Source organism: Erythranthe guttata, chromosome 5 (assembly GCF_056151865.1).
Source record: "Erythranthe guttata isolate IM_541 chromosome 5, IM_541, whole genome shotgun sequence".
NCBI classification, from domain to species: Eukaryota; Viridiplantae; Streptophyta; class Magnoliopsida; order Lamiales; family Phrymaceae; genus Erythranthe; species Erythranthe guttata.
Window position 1 is genome coordinate 825,647 of NC_142537.1, and position 20,357 is coordinate 846,003.

Sequence of the window (20,357 nt, forward strand, 5' to 3'; positions counted from 1 at the left end):
TAGATGAAATATAGAAGGTTTAACAAAACAATTAATTAAGGTTAAAGCCACGCAATTGTTTGTTTCATGCATCATACCTCTTAGCTGTGACATGTGATTTTGCCAACCATTTCCAATTATATTGTATTATTGCCTCTATTCTAACTATATAACCAAACTTAATTAAACTGCTACGAAATATACGTCGTATCGTATCGTATATATATATATATATATATATATATATATATATATATATATATATATATATATATATATATATATATATATATATATATATATATATATATATATATATATATATATATATGTGTGTGTGTGTGTGTGTGTGTGTGTGTGTGCCAAACTCATTAACATACAGTTACATCCATCAATGAATTTTATTATCCCTAAATTAATTCTCACCCAAAAAGCTGCTGAATATCAATTTTATTTGTTTTTCCTTGGCAAAAACTCACAACATTGAGTTATTAATTATAATATAAATAAATAAATAAATACAGCTCGATGGGAGAGCATGTCTGGATTTGTGGAGTTGCCAACCGTGTGAGAACTAGTTGCAGTTATGGCTATCGTTATCGTGTGACAACATCTGTCAGTACTTATATATATATATCTATACACTTCCAGATATATTCATACAAATTACAAGCATATATATAAATGAAACTAAAAACAAAAAAAAAAAAAAGAAAAAAGAAAAAAACGACAAAATAGGGTTCATTAAACTCAAACAGCTCATGAAGTGTTCTCAAAAAGTCCCAAAACCAACTTTCTCTATCTCAATCCTCACATGGCCACTGGCTCCCCCCCCCCCCCCCCCCCCCCACCCCACACGAACTCCTCGCTAATTTATACCTCACATTTCTTGCATTACAACGTTCATCACTAACATCATCTTCGTCGATATTCCATTCTTTTTATAAATTTCTTTTATATTGCTCTAAGAAATTTGCAAATATTTTTCGAGGAATATAATATTTATATATATATAGTAATATATATGGGAAGTGAAAAGATGAAGATGGTGGGAGAAGGAGGAAGAAGAAGAAGAATAAAAAGAAAAGTGAAGAAGCTCCAGAAAATAATACCAGGTGGCCAAGGTTTGAATCCCGACATGCTTTTCGTTCGGACAGCCGATTATATCTTACTTCTCAGGCTTCAGATTCATTTCTTGCAGACTCTTTCCCACTCTCATTTTCCATAATTTATTTATATTATATTAATTAATTATTACCTCTAAATATTCCATTTTAATTATATTAATTCTAGCCCTTTTTTTGAGTCCTTTTCTGGACTTTCTTCATGTTGTTTGTTAAGCTCAATTAATAATTAGAAAAAATTAATTAATTGAGTTTGTTTTATAATTAGTGCATGTGTTTGTAGGGTTTGCAAGAACCCTTTATCATATAATTACTGTTTTCTAGGTCAAATTAGTAGAATATTTAACGTAGTTTTCTGTTGTATGCTATGCTGTAAGATATTTTGAGGAATCAATGTAATTAATTTGTGGTGATGATGTTTTTGGGTGAATTTTTTACTTTCTTTCTGTTTTTGTTTCAAGTTTCAAGTACTAGTAGTACTGTGGATTATATTAACTTAATTATTTAATTAGTACGGAAAATAATTTATTATTTATATATTAAATCTATTATGAGAACAGTAAAATTTGATATATTAAGGGTGAGATTATTAGTATCATCAGAATTAATTGTAGGGGACTGCTATTAATTTTATTAAATAATATGAAGGAAAAAAAAAAGGTTCCACTGTTAATTAAAAGAGTGATGAAATTAACTTTTCGAAATTATTTTAGAAATAATCTAATTTGGGCCCAACAGATTTTGAAATTGGGCCTTAGGAATGGTTTAACCATCAGATATGGGCCGAAATAGCCCAAAATAGGATATTAAAACAAATAAATATTATGATTTCTCGATTTTAATTTCCTAATGTAATATCGATTATCGAAACGTTTAAATTTCATTCATAAATTACACTTGCAATATAAAAATTTCATTACGAATTTTATATTATAGGTGAATAAAAAATAGAATTTCAATTTTCTGTCGGTTCCGGACAAATTTCAACTATGGAACATTTTTTTAATTTTTTTTTCTTATTCCATTTAATAGTTTTTTAAAAATAAATTATCCATGTGAAATAGTATTGACTTAAATAAAAAATAAAAATTCAAAATTTGACCAAAACTAGAAAGCAAATCAGTGTCACTAATAATTTAATTCCATATATTGACTTACATATATGAGTGTAAGAAGCCCAACAAAAATGGCAGCACCACCATAGTTTTGAGTGTCAAATTCTCTTCTTCCCCACTTTCTGTCTTGTCTTAACTAACACTACTCTCTCAAGTAACCTAAAAACAAAACCTTCTTCACTCCCACTCTCTCTCGATCCTTAAATCCTGGTATTATTTGTAGTGAAGATCACCCATCTTCTTTCTCAAGGGTTTTTCCTGCATTACAATATTCTTGAAATTTCGATTTTTATTTTTATTTTCTTGAAATTTCGTGGGGTTTTTCTTCACTCCCACTGCTAAAGATTCGATTTTTATTTTACTTTTTCTTGAAATTTCGTGGGCTTTTCTTCACTCCCACTGCCAAAGATTCGATTTTTATTTCATTTTCTTGAAATTTCGTAGGCTTTTCTTCACTCCCACTGCTAAAGATTCGATTTTTATTTTATTTTTTCTTGAAATTTCGTGGGTTTTTCTTCACTCCGACTGCTAAAGATTCGATTTTTATTTTATTTTCTTGAAATTTTGAAATGTCTTGGATTCAATCAGCTTTCGGTAGTAAAATCAGCCCAGTCATCCTTTTCGTACTAGTAGTATCAGCAATTCTCTTCTTCATCGCCGCTCTTCTCCATTTACTCATAAGATTCCTCCTCAAACAGAGATCTGCACACTTTCACAACTACCCAGAAACAAGAATCCCCACCTCCGGTTCTTTCCAGAGACAATTACAGCAGCTTTTCCACTTACACGACTCCGGTTTAGACCAATCCCACATCGATTCTCTCCCGGTTTTTCTGTACGAGGATGTTATCACCGGTCTAAAGGAGCCCTTCGATTGTGCCGTTTGTCTGTGCGAATTCTCGAAGCAGGACAAGTTGAGGCTGCTTCCTTCTTGCAGCCATGCCTTCCACATTGACTGTATAGACACATGGTTGCTGTCTAATTCGACATGCCCACTCTGCAGAGGGGTAATTTTGTCCACAGTGTTCTCTTTCGAGAACCCGATTTTTCGGTTCGGAGATTCTTCGAAAGAAGCCGAAGATTTGGGTTCCAGAGAAGAGAACGGTGATGGTATTACTATTAGCAGTGCTGTGATTAGTGAGAAGAGGGTTTTTTCGGTACGGCTTGGGAAATTCAGGGGTGTAAATGTAAATAATGATCAAGAAAGTGAGATTGGAGAGAGTAGCAATAGTAATTTGAGTGGTGCTAGGAGATGCTATTCAATGGGTTCTTGCCAGTATGTTGTTGATAATGATTCTGAACTGCAAGTTGCATTGTGCCCTAGTAGTAGAAGAGAAGGTGGTGGTGGTGTTGAGTGTAGTGGTGGTGTGAGGGCTGCTGTGAAAGGGGGGTGGGGGCAGAAAGGTAATTTCACAGGCTGTGAAGAATATGGTGATGGGAAGAAAATTAACAGTGGGGGTAAAGGTGAAAGCTTTTCTGTTTCCAAGATTTGGATGTGGTCCAAGAAAGGTGGTAAATTCACTAGTACTACACATTATTCCAATGCTGTTAATGTAAGCTTACCCTGAAAATTTTCATTGAGTTTATACAGAGTTTTACCATGTAATGTTTTACTCTCTCTCTCTCTCTCTCTCTCTCTCTCTCTCTCTCTCTCTCTCTCTCTCTCTCTCTCTCTCTCTCTCTCTCTCTCTCTCTCTCTCTCTCTCTCTCTCTCTCTCTCTCTCTCTCTCTCTCTGTGTGTGTGTGTGTGTGTGTGTGTGTGTGTGTGTGTGTGTGTGTGTGTGTGTGTGTGGTTATGCTTTTGTTTTGACTTTTGTGTTTTGGTTTCTCTTTATGCAACTTTTCTATCTTGAAATTCAAATTTGATTCCCACTAAAACTTTGGGGTGGTATTTAGTGTGACACATATATACTTTAATTATGGTGCAACAAAGAACAATAAAGTGTAGTAAGGTGAATAGATGGGTTAGTAGAAGGTTCAAGATTTTGTTGATGAAAGCTTCTTGGAAACTTACTTAGATATGAAATAAAGTTTGGTGCTTTATTATGTGTCTGATGTGGGATGAAATTGTGAGTGGTGGGATCAGTAAAAAATATGGTGGGAAGACACTCTTTTTTATGATGATGATGATGATGTGGAAACCTTTGATTGGCAAAGTTGACATTTTTATGATATTTGTGAAGAGTAATTTCAAGCTTTTTAGTTGTATTATCAGCCCATGTTCTCTTCTCTTTGTGTAGTAGCAGTGAAAGCAATTTGGTGGGGGGTATTTTTGTAAATTTTGATTTTTATAGAAAAAAGAAAAAAGAAAAAAAGAGGTGGGTTTTCCTTGTTTTTTGTAAAATCGAAAAACTAATTAAACTAAGAAAATACGAAAATTTAACAAAAATGAGTTAAATCCTAATTCTAGTAGATCTCGTAATTTTGGGAACAGATAGTTGCCCTTGTGACTATTTATATTGTTAGAGAGAGACAAGTGTAAGACAGTGTTCTCCTAAGATTCTAATACGGTACAATAATTCATGTCCTCTCCAACATATTATATACTATTCTCCAATAGTTAAAGCTACCAAAATGGTCCTAAATAACAAAAAATTTAAAAAGAAAAGAGTGAATTTTGGCGGGAAAATTATCAAAACCATTATGTCATAAACCCATCTCAAGCTGACGCAGATTAGTTAACTGAAGTCCTGCAAGAGATGATCTAGCGGTTGGAGCAAGAGAACTCGAGTCAATCGACTTAAGTACGAATTCTCTTACCGTCGCTAGATCGGTTATACGAGAGTGTAGTTTTACACAATACACATATATGGTTGACTACAGGTGCCTTCGTAATATTAAACTTTTTAATGTTGGAATTCGAATGATTTTATCCCTGTTATTATATAGTCCAGGCTGTTATATATGGTCTGGAAATAATTAAATAAAATTACAAGTGGTGCATGTGAAGCATTCTCATTCACCACATGCAGTTGCTAAATTAAAAGTTAAAAATAATTTAATGTGACAATACAAGTACAATATGACCGACCACCTTATGACAAATGCATTTATTACCAGTATCAATCTTGTTGTTGCACAAGATCATCATTGGTCCCCTTTCCAGGCCCGTTTATATATTCCAGGCCCGAATTTATCTATTTTTTTATTTTCTCTCCAATATATCTGTTAATTTATATTATTGCGAACATATTATGAATTATTTTCTTTTAACTAATTAAGAAAAATGGAATTAATGCATAATTAAAAGTCTACATTCGTTTTAAAAAAATTCATAAAGATTCACATAATCGAGGGTATATTCTTCGGAAGTCTATATACTACAAAAATGTTTTTTTTTTTTTTCTAAAATCGAGTATGGGTTCTATAATAAATTAGGTTACAAAATCGAAAAATAAATGAGGGGGAAAATGAAGGATTTTTTTTTTTTTGTTTTTTCTTTTAACAATGTACATAATTTTGGCTCTATAAACAGTGAAAGAAAGATGCTTCTCCAGTGAGAGAATTATCGAACTCACAAATCACGGGGGAAATTGTTGATTTGTCCTTCCTCCAAAACATCTTTATCGTTCACCTTGTAATTTATCCTTAAACGCATGACCAGTGATTTCTGGAAATAAAACCGTAATTCATATACTCGCAGATGAAAATGGTGAAGTTAAATTTCAAGAATACTAAAAATATTGACAAATTCCGTACCTTGCCATGCTGACTGTTTGAAACTCGTAATTTCTGTGTGATGGAATCGTTGCTATTTGCAGGAAGTGTATTGCTGCTAGCTGGATCCAAATGCAATTGAAGAAACTGCAGATAATACACACACGCACACAAAATCTAAAATGTACCGAAGAAATCGAGTGGCTTTACCCCAGAAAACAATATAAATGTAAGAACAAATTCAAGTTATTCTCTGAGCAGATAGAACTCATTAGATATAATACCTTGGGGACAGCAGCTTGGAACACAAAATTTGAGTATGCATTGGGCGATTTATTTGTAAAACGAGCCTCGATTAGAGTGGTCTGTGGGCTGCCAGGTTCTTTCGAGAAGTTAAAAGTTACTTTTAAGGAACTGCTTTCAAATGCAATAATCGCTGGATAGGTTGGCCCATTGGTTTCTGCAACTTAAAAACGAGGGTTTCAGAACATTGTCAATTACGTACATAGTAACAAACAAACAAACAAGGTGAATAGAGTGATGAACAAACCAGGCAATGACAGAGTAGTTCCAAAATCGTCCAACAAATCGAGCATTGAAGAACTTCCAACAGGGGTAGAGGTTTGTGCTGAAGGTGAAGGGGAGGCCAATTTGGTCAACACATCCACTGGACTTTTGATATCTTGACTGGGCGATAAAATATCGAGCGTGGATAGGTTACTTTGAGCTGGAGGAGTTCCAATTGACAAAAGGTCCAACAACACATCCGTACCGCTTTTTTGGGTCCCACTTGTTACTGAAATATTGAAAACAAACGCAAATTGCTTAAAATTAAAGTGTAACGGGGAAGAGCTTATGTCAACAAAGATCAATCGTAAAACCAATGGAAAAATAACAATATAACACTGCCGTGTGGGTTTTGAAAAAATTAGCATCTTCTCATGAGTTTTTAGTAGCAACAGATTAGAGAATACAATGCTAATATTTCAGAAATTTGCAAAGCATTCAAAAATAAATCATTGTTTCATTGTGCATAAGAAAAATCGACCTTGTGAAGGAGATGGCGAGATATCAACTCCAAGAAGATCCTGAAGGAAATCTCCGCCAGAGCCGCCAGGTACCGGAATGTCATCGGAACTAAAATCGAGTAAATCAACGAGCGGAGCTGAAGTGGGTTTTGCAACTCCGTTAGGAATTTTGGGTAGAGCTCCTTGTGAAGTTGAAACGGAAGGTGGCATGGAACCAGCTCTCCTCCCACTAAAGGTTGCCTCGTCGAGTACTGGCATCCTTTCAACCAAGGTAGACCTGAACAAATGCGTCCAGCGCATATAACCATTTAATAAAGATACAAAGGAGAAGAAACTATGCAAATTTACAAAATTATAAGACTTTGTATCTATACCTGATTTTTCCATGCTTCTCGATAATAGAATTGAATTCAATCGCTCTCTGTTGCAGTTCCAGCACAAGGCTTCCTTTATGATGACGGACAATGTCACTTACCCTCCTGTGATAGATTACAAATATTTCTTAACTTGACAAGTAAATGGCAATACTGAAACATGCATTGCATTGTGAATGCTATAGGGATAAGTACATATGCATTGGCATTGAATGCCCAAGTTTGCACGTAGATTCGAAGATGCAGGTATGTTCCACGTAATAGAGCTTAATTTTTATAGTTGGGTAATGGTAACATACTTCGAACAGGAGGGAAAATGACTTGATAGCTTCAACGAAGCAACTAGGCACATAGCTCGAGTTGTGAGATCCGAGGAAGGATTTCCAATAGCAGTTTCAACAACATCCAGTGCATCAGCCTCTGTTACCTGCTCCAGATAATATGACAAAGTAGACAGGTCCGACATTGTCAAAGAACGCAACGAACTTGGATTTATTCAGGTTGACATTTGATGATAAAAGTAAGGAAAATTTTAGAAAGCATGAACGCACGGTTATTGGATCCTCTACATCGAGCACTCCTGTATTGCTAACCAATAGCTCCCCATATTCTCCGATGCACCAAACCGCAACTCGAACAAGAGTTTCCTGATGAAACATTAGCACAATTTCAAAATTGAGCGGACAAGTACACAATATAGAGTTTATCCTATAGCAGCTACAGTGTACCTGATCACCTGCTGTTTGCACAGCCTTGTACAGTGATCGTACAGTGTACCCATGGAGGTTAGGAGCATTAGTGATTACAACAATAAGGGCATGCCACACATCATCCTTTACAAAGTTACCAGCCTGCACCGCATATTACAACAATCAGTTCTCAATTAAAATGGGTTGGGTCCAGCTTTTCATTGATAATAGACTAGATAATATGGCATACTTCTACAAGAATTAATGATAGGGTAAGCAACACATAAACACGTATTGTTGAATAGAAATCAGACAATATAGCTTATATCTGTAAGACCTCACGAGTAACAAGATAAAAGTATGGGCAACATATATGGTTAATTGAAAGTCTTACTCATTAAAAAACAAGACCATATTGTGTACATTTTCTCAAGTGGCATAAGTACTTTGACTCATTGGTGTGGAATAACTAGTGTTCATAACCATTTATGGTTCTCTTATTCCAAGATGTTTCTAGAGTTTTAAGCTCCCACCCACCATTTGAATGGAGTTTTATTCTATTATTTATTTCACCAGAAAGTAAAATAACTCGTCACTGAAGTTACATATAATTTGGGCCACATACCCAAAAGCATTTATATATCCACCATCACTGTAATATACGACCCCGACAACCAAATTCGTGTGTAACTAAAATAATAAGCATCTTACTATATCTTAATCAGGATGAGGTATTGTCTTTCTTAATCTTAATTTTGTGAGCCATAAAATTCACTTCCAAATCACCGTGCTCTAGACTTTTGACATGTCACACTCACCTTAACATTCGAATTCATGATCTTCCAGTTAACAGGGCATGATAACAAAAAGATTAAAACAAGATATTTAATATTCTCATATATTAGTGTTGCACCAATTGATAAAATAGAAACTATTGATGCATGAAATATTAAGCATTACATCTCTTCTTTGTCAAATTATCAAGATCACCAACTTTACATCCAAGTTATTACTAACAGTAACTCAGCAGAAGCGTTGGCATACCTCTGATAAAACCTTGAGCATCTGATCTATGTACCATAGTTTCTCAGGGGAAAACCTAAAGCACAACACAGCAGATGATATAAAGCTAAGAAGAACTACAATAAACTAGAAGACATGTAATAATTTATTCAAACATGCTAAATCTATTATCAGTCAATGATATGGGAGTTAAATATCTTTAACCAATACTGGTGGCGATAAGAACCCACGGATAATCATTGAAAAAAGTTAGTAAAGAGACACTCTGATAAAATTGAAAAAATATAGATTATAAATAAAAAGGGGTGGAAAAATGATGACATGCAATAGATAAGTCACTAGTACCGAAAAGGGGATGAAAGGAACTTTTAAAATACCCAATTATTTGAACAGCCGTTTCATTTCAAAGCAAGATCTCGAAAGATCTAATTCCTGATATATATAAATTAAAATCAACAAAAAGTACATCAAAAAAAAAAAAAGTTAATTTTCATGATCAATTCACATCAAATTTACCAACTAACTATATTCCAGAAGTATGATCTGCTAAACAGATGGTACAAATTCACTCGACACACTTGAGTACACAAAACATTAATCATCATATCATTATTTGACAAAAGAGGGAGACCAGAAGTTTCTTAACTTGTTTAACTTACTTCTCCACAATAGAGCAAATTTTTGCTGTGAGGTCTTCTTTAAAATCTGGGTCGGTTACTTCAAGATAGTCGATAAGTTCTTTCGTCAATAACTTCACATTGTTTTCATTTACCAGAAGATAAATAAGCTCGAGGGCCCTTTTACGAATTGAAGCATCTGAATCCTGACATCAAATAAGAATCCATGAGTTGCTAAGATAGTACAGCCAGTATGTTCTCCTAAAAAGCTGACTAGAGACACAGGTATACATATGTGTGTATAATCAGAAGACTGAAACCAGAGAATAATGAAAAACGATTATTGGCACAACAAAAATTGTTGGACTGTTTTAGGGTTTCGGATGGGGGTTGACCCTCTGATATAGCCACTAACCAATAAAATACAGATAATTTATCAAACTATAATCTATAAAAGCTGAAATTAAAGTTGAAGATAATTGAGCGCATAGAAGCATTCCCAACAAGCATGGCATCATATTGTGCAACACATGAAACCAATAGAATCAAAAGAATTTTGGAAAACAAATAAATAAATTTCAGTGAAAGAAATAACAGAGTAAGGTCATATTGCACCTTTACACATTCCAGAATTGTGACCCGATGCCTCTGCACTGCTTGACTATCTAAGGCAATAGCTTTCATCAACATATTCAATGCGACATATCTGAAATAACAACTTCTAACTCAATCAGATAGAAAGCCATGAGGCCAAAAAAGAATCAAAAACTTCTTATGAGGTGCATCAGATAAAAACAACATTCATGTTTTATTGTTTATCAGGACTCAATTTAAATCAGCGTACAATATGGGAAAACACTAAAAAAAAATGTATACTCAGTTTGATCTCGTAAGTAAGAAATATCTTATCTTAAAAAAAACAAATGCCTTACTAGAGTGTGTAAAAGAATTCCAAGAAACTAATACAATGTTACCATATTAGCATGATTGGGTGCTTATTTGACTTTTCACATTCTACAAACTTGTTTGTAGCATTATGTATAACCTCACATTGAACCAGCTTCGGAATATAAATGACATAGCTAAATTGTTAAATTAAAATTGGCTCTCAGAACATCCATTTAACCAGAAAAGTTTCCGCGGTGCACCAAAATCTGCTAAGTTTTTATATTCATCTTTTTAGGAAAGTCAAGATTGCCCTAATTCCATCTTTTATTCCAGGAAATGTAAAGAAAGCTAATAGATGGTATTCTAACAAATTGTATGAAGTGGCCAAACAGGATGAATGACAATAACCTGATATTGTTGTCGCGGCTAGACAAAAATCTTCCCAAAATATTGACAGCAAGTACCCTTAACCCTCCATTATCTTCAATACTCATGATTGTAACAACACATTGGTATAGGATAGCATTCCCTGCATTTTTGTTCGACTCGGTTTTGGTTGCCACCTACAAAATCACAAATTATAAAACATGTGAAACTTTGTTACAAGATACAGAACATATACACTATAAAGGACGCACCGAATAAAAACCAAGTGCCAATAACCAGGTTATCATGAAATCATGAATATGAACAATTCTGATATTGATAACAAAACCGGGGTTTCTCTTGTTTCTCACTTTGAATTGTCAGAGAGGAAGAGTTAGATACACAAGAATATGCCAAGTTACCTGGGCAAGAATATCATTCATAATATCACTAGCATCAGCATCTCCTTGGCCCAACACGCGCAATAGCTTGAGCAATCTAATATGAAGAAAAGGATCTGAAATCCCAGAAATGTCATACTCAGGTGCATATGGACTATTTGTAAGGTCCTTTAGAACTTTGACTAAGCCGTCTATGCATTTCTAGAACCAGCCATTAAAAAAAAAATAGGATTAACATTTTGTCACATTCGCAACTTATGTATATATACACACACACACAATGGATTATAATAACTATCTCCAGGGAATACATAGAGTTAAAATTTGAGAACTTACCTTTTTGAAATGCTCATGAGCCTCGCTACTAACATTACACATATCTGTACAAAGCTGGACTCCCGTTAACAAAACTCCATGGTGCTTTTCTTTCAGCAAGGAGGCTGCAGGGTTAATAAAGTTCTCTGCCAGGTCGGGAACTTTCTTTATTATTCTTATAGAGCATAATGCTGCCTAAACACAAGAAAATAAGGTAATTAAAGACAATATGATGTTTCAGGGCTCTGATCAGAAGCTGATATGGAGTAAAATAAACGGTGAAGCCATAACTGTTCTGTTCTTTAGCTATTTTAATGATCCAAAAGCATACATGTTTCTGTTTTCTCATAATCAATATCACAATTGACCCTGAACTTCGAAGCAGATAGCAGAGACAACTTTAAAATAAATAAATAAAAAATAAAAAAAAAATTAAGAAGACTTAGTTTCAAGATAAGAATATGGAGAAACTATGTGCACTCTTATATCTTAGAATTACCTTCTCATGAAAGACCATTACTTTTCAAATTTCCACAAAAAAAAGTACCAACAAAACGTGTAAAATATTCATAATATTCCCCGTCCATCATCCAACACGTTGAAGTACTATAAGAACTCCAACATTACAACTCAAACGGTTCCAAAAGACAAGAGAATTGTTTGAGGAACTATCATACTGCAACTGTGCAGCTACATAACACTTGATGAGTGAACAACACATTACACACTATGGAAGGGCATTATTATACCAGAAGTATATATACTAAATGTACCTATATTCTTACTCTAGGTGAAGAGAAGGACTTACTTTTTTACGTATATTAGGATCTCTAAATTGAAGTAATCTTTCAACTTCTGGAGCAAGATCCCGAGCCATTTCTGCAGAACAGATATTTCCCAAAGCACAAAGAGCAAGTCCAACAATATACTGGTTGGTGTGATTTAGATCTCTGTGAACAAGTTAAGGTATCTGATGCAACTGATGTTTTAAGCAAGTAAATGAACCATCAACAATGACTTCACAAGAATATAAAATAACAGGATTCATAAGGTGGATGTGAATGTTCAAGACGTACGTTTTTCAAAGAAAAACATGTCAAAATATGAAGTATACTTTAGAATGGATACTGTTTTATTGAGTTTGTAACCAGCATCAGAACTTCCTGTCTTTCATCAAGAAGCAACATAAGGCCAAGATATCCAATTCTTTTCTCTGGGAATCCTGGTGATGCAATTAACTTCAGGCATTCCATTTGACCAAAATGTGTTGGGTAACCAAGCATGTGAATAAACATGAGCTTTGCCAAATTGCGATGCCTATAATCTTGGTCATTTTCACTAATTGCAGCTCGAATTGAAGCACATTCTTTTCTTACAACAGCGCGTTCCTCGGCTGCAGTTTTGCAGGCACGTATAGCCCGAATCATGTCCCTGGAAAAAAAAAGTCATGGATTTTTCAGTAAACGTCAAACAATCTTTGTCAGCTGTCCTTCTGCATAGATTTTTTTTGCTCTGTAATAGTGTCATTTTCTTTCTCAACGTCAACTAGGATTTAGGGCTTATTCATATACCAAACATCGCATGTTTCAATTCTTCATGATTAATGAAACAGTTCCTTTAAAAAAAATGGTCCCATAAATGGCCATTAGAACACACGCACTTACGCACCCAAAGGAAATTCGAACCTCCAATACCACTTCGCCCGGCCTTAGTTATTAATAAAATCAGTTATTTACTTAAGATAGGTTCCATAACTGGTTTATGACTTTACACCAATCAAGCTAAACTCTCCCAATCATTCATTACATAACACATCCACTGTTCCCTAATGCAAATATTATATCATAATCCAATTAAAGGGGCTTATGATAACCCATACCTACGAAAATTCCGGATATTATTCAACTAATTGTATCACTATAAATCCCAAATTTTCTTCACATTGCATTTTTACGATTTTCATCGATCAGCACACACATGCACCCAAAAAAAATTTTATCTTCATTGTCCTAAATAAGCAATGACATTATAAAATGAATCCACGTAAATTACGTTCAATTGCCACAATATAACAAATATTCTTAAAGGGTTACTCGTTAAAGTTAAAACTGAAAAATTCAAGCAAGCTCCTCCTTATTTCGCACAAGCACAACAGAAGGAAAAAAAATCACTTGCGATCCACTAACAGTAATCATATACGCAGAAAAATAAAACGACCATCTCCGATTACTAACCTCAGCCGGGTGCCGGAGGAAAAGGGATTCATGATTGAGTCCGTTCTGAAGCTCCGGGATAGCTCTACCAGATCCAGCTGTAATTACTATCGAATTTCCCCTCACTAATAACTCAACTAGAAAAAAAATCCTAAACGCAGATGAGATCACGAAGTAAAAATGAAACAAAAAATTGGGGAGAAGCGATCCGGAGAAGGTAAGGAATATGCTCCGATGTATCCAAAATTCGGATCTACAACTGCAGAAGAGGAAACACGATCAATGCTTCGATTTGGGATAATTCTGCAATTGCACAAATTTTCAATAATTAATTTCAGTGAAATTCGCGTGTTCGTATAATGGTGAAATAAAATTGGAGGAAAATAAAAGTTGGAAGAGTGCGCGTCGGAAAAAAATTACAGAGTGAGGAATAGTTGCATGTGGCGCGGTGTTGTGAACCGTGGTGTCAGCACATGTTTTATTGGTCAGTTTTTTTTTTCTTTTTTCTTTTTTCATTTTTTCTTAACAATTGTTAATTTGTGGAGCATAAAACAGTCAAATAATCGTTACACTTACATTGGAGACGGATTTTAGTGTTTGTGTTTTTTTTTTTAATTTCGAAGCTTCACTTTCAGAGATTTATTTCATTTAGTAACAGTATTTTGCAACTGTAAATATGTAAATTTGGGATGTGGTTGTAATCAAAATAATGCATAAATCTTCAAAATTATTTGGACTTGGTTAAATTTGGGTTAAACTTGCAAAATATAAATGTCAGTCATTTTTTATAGAGTCGAAAATCCCGAAATCGAATGAAAATTGAAGGTTTACGCCTTTGAATTTCCAAAAGTTTCACCGAATATTGTTGGTAAATTCGATGTTCTTGAATTCATGCTCGTGTATCTATTAATTATTATATACATTTTCAAAATAGTGCGAAAAACAACTCTTAAATACCGAATCAAACAAAACAAGACAGGCAAATTACATTCGAAGGTGAAAATGTTAAAAACTATACAAAACAATGGTGCCTTGCAGAATCAATCACATCATCCATTATCAACACCTCAAAAGCTACACTTTTTACGAACCAATAAACGCTTTGTAAACTTAAAAAAAGTCACACCCGGGATCTCCTCAGAAACCCGGCATTTTTTTTTCTTCAGTTTTCCACATCCTATTAAAAACTAAGTAAAGATTATGTCAATGTAATCTTGGTTAGCAAAAAGAGCAAAACAATTTACACATGTAATAACCTTTTACCTTAATATTAGAAAACATTATCAAAGGCAACCTTAAAATGTGCGGTGGTTTGGTGAGGCTTTGGATTCGATGCAATGGCAAGGCCTTCAAGAAGCCTGATGACATCAGCAGTGTCGTCGAGATAATATTTGGCCTTGCTCGGTTTTTGGCCGACAGTGCAAGCAAATATCTCTGGCAATGAAGGGACAGATGAACTTGAGACTGTACTTGATATGCTCTCGAACATGTCTTCGTCTGACCTGTCATCTCCGATGCACATCACAAAATCCGGCGCCTTGCCATTGTTGGCCATCATTGAGAGAACCTTCTCAGCAACTAATCCTTTCGTCACTCCCTGCAAATAGAAGGGCTTCAATAAAACTCTACATATACGTGTGTGAAATCGGACGGATAGGAATTAGCACGTTCGGAAAAATTCTAATTTTTTTCAGAAGTGAAAAAATTGATTCCAATTCAGTTCCAAAAAAATCGAAAAAATCAGAATCTTGGAATTGGAATGAGAAAAAAATGTTCCAAAACTGGAAATTTTTGGATTGGAGTCGTGGAATTCGGAATTTCTAATCTTTCTAGTCACCCACACAATGTAAAATACACAATAATATCAATATTGTTAGTGTACGGAAATAAATTCAACATTTAAAATACGACTGGAAATCGGAATCTAATATATATTCCAATTCCTTTCCAAAAAAAATTGGCATGAAAAAAAATGTGCATGGTGTGTGTGTGTGAGAGAGAGAGAGAGAGAGAGTACTTGTGGTTTAACTTCTACAATATGTTGTCCCCTCCGAACGACAGCAGGTTCGTTCGAAAGAACTTTCTCCAAATGATTCAACAGTTCCTTCGCCTGGCAGGAGCCAAAATCGGGGTCTGCATCATGATGATGCCACACCAACGCACTATCTTTAATCTCCATCGAAGATCCATCCGTCGCTTCCGTGTACTGCTTCATAATCGGTTCCACAATCTCCTTCCAATCAAGATCAGAAACCAACGCTTCCCAATCACACTCTTTATTCCACCTAAAAACCACACACTTCTCATCAGTCTCACAATAAATATAACTCGTTCGAACTACATAAAAAAATTAAAAAATTAAAAAAAATAAATAAATAAATAAATTGATACCTTATAAAATACCCATGTTCAGCAGCAAGACCCAATTTCTCACACGGAGCAAGCCAATCAGTCAACGAAGCCCTCCCTCTCCCACTAACAATAAACACCGTATTATTCGGATCATTACATAGAGAACTGAGCACACTCACCACATCACCACTGGGTGACCCCACAATGGAGGATTGAGGCACAACCGTACCATCATAATCAAGAAATATCGCCCTTCTGCTTGTTCTTTTATAAGCAGAGACAATATGGTCAACAGATAACTTCCTAAAACTAGGAGAGAGCGAAATAACTCTAAAACCGAGGCCCAAACCAATACCCCAACACCGCTTGTCATAGTGATCCTTACAAGCCCTCTCCAAGTCCTGCATGAAGCTGCGTGCCCAATAAGCCACGTCATGCGAACTTACGTAACCGTAGTGCTTTTCATGCCGAAGTTGCTTTTCTGCATCAGGCATTGTAACTGCCATATTCATTGCCTCAGCAACGGAGTCTATATCCCATGGATTAACCCTTATTGCACCACTCAAAGACGGTGAGCAACCGATGAATTCAGACACAACAAGCGTGCTAGTTCTTGCGGAATTTACCTTTACACCCATGGCTTCGTCCATAGTTGAAGAGCCCTGTCTGCAGACTATGTACTTGTACGGTACCAAGTTCATACCATCCCTCACCGCATTTACTATGCAGCACTCTGCTAAAGCGTAATACGCCGTTTTCTCGTAGCGAGGGGCGTGACGGTCAATCAATATCACGGGTTCATAATTAGGGAGTCCGTACATCTCGTTGATTCTTTTGACAGTTGTGTAGGTTTCCTTTTTCGCTTCCTGGACATCTTTTCCGGAGCTTCTAGCAGGGTTTATGATTTGGACCAGAACAACTTTTCCTCGCAGCTCGTTGTGTTGCTGCAAGAGCTGCTCGAACGCTAGCAGCTTCAGACTGATGCCTTTGAATATATCCATGTCATCGACTCCAAGAATTAGTTTCTTGCCCTTGAACTTGATACTTATCTCTTTGACTTTCTTGCACGTAGATGGCATGTTCAACACGGATTCGAGTCGACCCATGTGGATACCTACTGGGAGAATTTTTATATACACCGTGCGGCCAAAGTAATCGAGTCCAATATGCCCCCTTTTGGATTCATAGTCCAGCCCAAGCATTCTACTGCAACAAGAAAGAAAATGCCGAGCATAGTCGAATGTGTGAAAACCTATTAAATCACAATTCAGTAATCCTTTCAGAATTTCGTCTCTAACGGGCAATGTCCTGTAAATCTCAGACGAAGGAAACGGGCTGTGGAGAAAAAAGCCGAGCTTGACTCGATTGTACCGCTTCCTAAGAAATGTAGGGAGTACCATAAGGTGGTAATCGTGAATCCAGACAAAATCGTCTTCTGGATTGACTACTTCCATGATTTTATCGGCGAAAATCTTATTTGCAGACACGTATGCTTGCCAAAGCTGTCTGTCAAAGCGATCTCCATGGTCCGGACAGACAGGTAGCATGTAATGGAAAAGTGGCCAAAGCTGTTGCTTACAGAAACCGTAATAGAACTTCTTTTGGATATCGTGAGGTAAGAAAGTTGGCACACATTTGAATTCTTCAAGAAGCCTCTGCGCAACTTCTTCCTGCTCGAAGGCTTCTATTTCAACTTTGAGGGACCCCACGTACAAGACTTCGGTGTCGGGCCGAAAGCCATCTTTCAAGTGTAAGAGAAGTGAATCCTCGTCCAAACTGAAGCGCCATTTGCCAGTTTCGCAATCTTTTTGCGAATGCAGAGGTAACATGTTTGCGACTATGATTTTTCGTTCACGACAAGAAGACGACGTTGTGTCCGAGTCCACGTCAATGGTTGTGTTTGTGTCGGATATAATTCCGGGAAGAGTCATCACCCTCGGAAGACCTCTAGGAGTTTGAGGAATCTCTAGTAATTCTCCTGAAGCTAATTCCGAAAAACTTCCGGATGATTTTACTGTCATGGTTGTAGTTCTGCTCAGTGATTTCTTCGAATACTGATTTGCAAGAAATAATTTATCCACAGGCCTACATGAAAAATCCACAAAAGCCGGTTTAAATTGGGAATAGTACTGCACATTTAACATATGCTTTTTACAAGCAGCAAATTCAAATACACATCGAGAGAATCCAAAATATAATAGAAAATATGTTTCATAACAGCTCATTGTGGATTATTTAAGAAAACAAAAGTGTTGAAACAGATGATTCTTCACTTCCAGTTTGATATGTTTCTAAAACCTGCAATACCACCGAAAGTGACCAACAAAAATAATTGCTCCAAGTACGAATTTCGAGCATTTTATCAAATACGAAAACTGGGAACAGTAGCAGAACATGATCATTGAACCAAATTAATCAATGCAGCATCCACAGTCAGCTTTCTGGCCATGATATATCAAATTAAAAACACCACCGCCCTTAGGGTTTGTTCAATATCAAAATAGCAAATGAAGTATTAAATTTACACAATACTTTGTATATTTATTTATTTAATTTAAAATATGAGCACTTAATTACTTTTATTTCACCCCAAACCCCCAAATAATTAAGGGAAAAAAAGCCCCAAAAACAAAAATACATATACATATTCATGTGAATGCATTGACATAGTCTGCAACAAACTCATTTGGATGAATCAATAATCAATAAAACATGATAAATAACACAAATTACAATAGCACCGCTGCAATTATCAGCAAACAGAGGAATCACAACGAATTTAAGTTTTTTACCTATTTAAGAAGAAACCGGTATGATTATACCTAATCCTCTGTTTTTTTTTCTCAAATAGCTTAAATTATCAAATTCCTGCAAACAAAATAGAAAAAATATTAAATCAAACGAAAAAAAAATTACACAATCACCGGTTACGAAACGAAATCGAATCTAAAAGGCATAAACAAATCACCGGATAATCAGAAAATTCTGTCCACGTCAGCAACCGGTTAAGAGTTTCGCCATTTGCTTTCAACGAAAAGGTGTAGAGAGAGAGAGAGTGTGCACGCGAGAGAACACGAATTAGAAACTTGTGCATATGGATATAGTTTTTTTTAGAGAGAGAAAGTGCGAGAGATTACAGGCTTTTAGAGAGAGAGAGAGAGAGAGAGAGGGGAGAAATTAGGATAGAGATAATTAAATGCAGCAAGAATGGATAAAGTGTAGGATACATACATTATTGAAGAATTAATTATTTGGAAAAATGCAGTAAGAAGAAAAGTGGATAAAGACGACTGAACTTTACTATAGTCAGTTCATTTCAACCTTTCAACTAACCCTGGTTCGGATATCTCGAGTCTCTCTTTCTCGCTACTCTTACGCCATTGCCCCTGGTCTTCACTATAATTACGACAATGCCATTAATCTTAATTATTTTTAGGGCTAAATACAGTTTGCACCCTTAAAGTATAGGGTTGGTAACACTTACCCCCTTAAAGTTACAAATGTAACACTTACCCCCCTCATTAATGAATTTAATGATAAAATTTTGACTTTGAATGATGTGGCATTTTTTCTTCCTAAATTATCCTTCTAGCTATTATATTGATGCATATATAATAATATATTTTCAATAATATTTCAAAAACTAAATTTTATTAAAATATAATAATTATTAAAAAAAATATTTTAATTTATGTTTAACTTCACATTTTAATTACTATAGACCCTAATATAAATAAAAATCTCAACATTGTAAAAATATATATAAAATACGTTAAACATTTGCAAGAAAAAAAATATTTTCAAGACTTAAACATCCAATTTTTTTTATAATAATTATTGATTTGAAAATTTATTTCAGTTACTTAAATTGCAATAAAAAAATATTTCAATATTTAGACGTTTAAATTATAATTTCTTATTAACTTTTGAATACATTTTGTGATTCTCAGAGTAAAAAGTGAGATGATTATATTAGAGTCATAAACGCATTAAAATAACTATATAAACTATAAAATCATAATTAAAATTTGTTAGCTACAAATGAACACAAGGTAAAACAAAAATGAAACTAAAATTCAATTTTTTTCATTCAGAAATTTACAATATTAAAATAATAAAATTAAGTTTTTGCAAAGTTGCCGAATTTTTTATTATTACATATTCATTATTTATATAATGGCTAGAAGGACAATTTGGGAAGAAAAAATGCCACATC

The 20,357-nt window shown here is 34.9% G+C and overlaps 3 protein-coding genes across 5 annotated transcripts; 1 reads left to right on the plus strand and 2 right to left on the minus strand.

The window, feature by feature from the left end:
- Positions 1 to 2,261: 2,261 nt before the first annotated feature.
- On the plus strand, positions 2,262 to 4,005 carry LOC105974808 (RING-H2 finger protein ATL46). Its single transcript, XM_012999968.2, has one exon. The coding sequence runs from the start codon at positions 2,788 to 2,790 to the stop codon at positions 3,784 to 3,786; it is 999 nt and encodes a 332-aa protein (XP_012855422.2). The 5' UTR covers positions 2,262 to 2,787; the 3' UTR covers positions 3,787 to 4,005.
- Positions 4,006 to 5,478: 1,473 nt separating this feature from the next.
- Positions 5,479 to 14,408, minus strand: LOC105974598 (AP-1 complex subunit gamma-2). 3 transcript variants are annotated; one of them, XM_088818397.1, is made up of 19 exons: positions 14,228 to 14,408; positions 13,811 to 14,092; positions 12,705 to 13,007; positions 12,385 to 12,526; positions 11,598 to 11,771; positions 11,283 to 11,462; positions 10,903 to 11,057; positions 10,222 to 10,312; positions 9,649 to 9,812; positions 9,011 to 9,065; positions 8,006 to 8,128; positions 7,829 to 7,924; positions 7,577 to 7,704; positions 7,278 to 7,382; positions 6,924 to 7,180; positions 6,426 to 6,671; positions 6,160 to 6,335; positions 5,918 to 6,022; positions 5,479 to 5,828 (listed from the first exon to the last, which is right to left on the minus strand). In XM_088818397.1, the coding sequence occupies exons 2-19, from the start codon at positions 13,840 to 13,842 to the stop codon at positions 5,733 to 5,735; spliced, it is 2,628 nt and encodes an 875-aa protein (XP_088674523.1). In that variant the 5' UTR covers positions 13,843 to 14,092; positions 14,228 to 14,408; the 3' UTR covers positions 5,479 to 5,732. The 3 variants fall into 3 exon arrangements, with proteins under 3 accessions (XP_088674523.1, XP_088674522.1, XP_088674524.1); XM_088818396.1 differs by having other exon boundaries at positions 14,210 to 14,357; XM_088818398.1 differs by lacking the exon at positions 14,228 to 14,408 and having other exon boundaries at positions 7,278 to 7,379; positions 13,811 to 14,207.
- Positions 14,409 to 14,720: 312 nt separating this feature from the next.
- LOC148770364 (putative alpha,alpha-trehalose-phosphate synthase [UDP-forming] 10) lies at positions 14,721 to 19,407 on the minus strand. The gene is made up of 6 exons (XM_088818400.1): positions 19,110 to 19,407; positions 18,934 to 19,009; positions 16,181 to 18,226; positions 15,807 to 16,074; positions 15,053 to 15,386; positions 14,721 to 14,966 (listed from the first exon to the last, which is right to left on the minus strand). Exons 3-5 carry the CDS (start codon positions 18,160 to 18,162, stop codon positions 15,060 to 15,062), a joined length of 2,577 nt encoding a protein of 858 aa, XP_088674526.1. The 5' UTR covers positions 18,163 to 18,226; positions 18,934 to 19,009; positions 19,110 to 19,407; the 3' UTR covers positions 14,721 to 14,966; positions 15,053 to 15,059.
- Between the last annotated feature and the right edge of the window lie 950 nt (positions 19,408 to 20,357).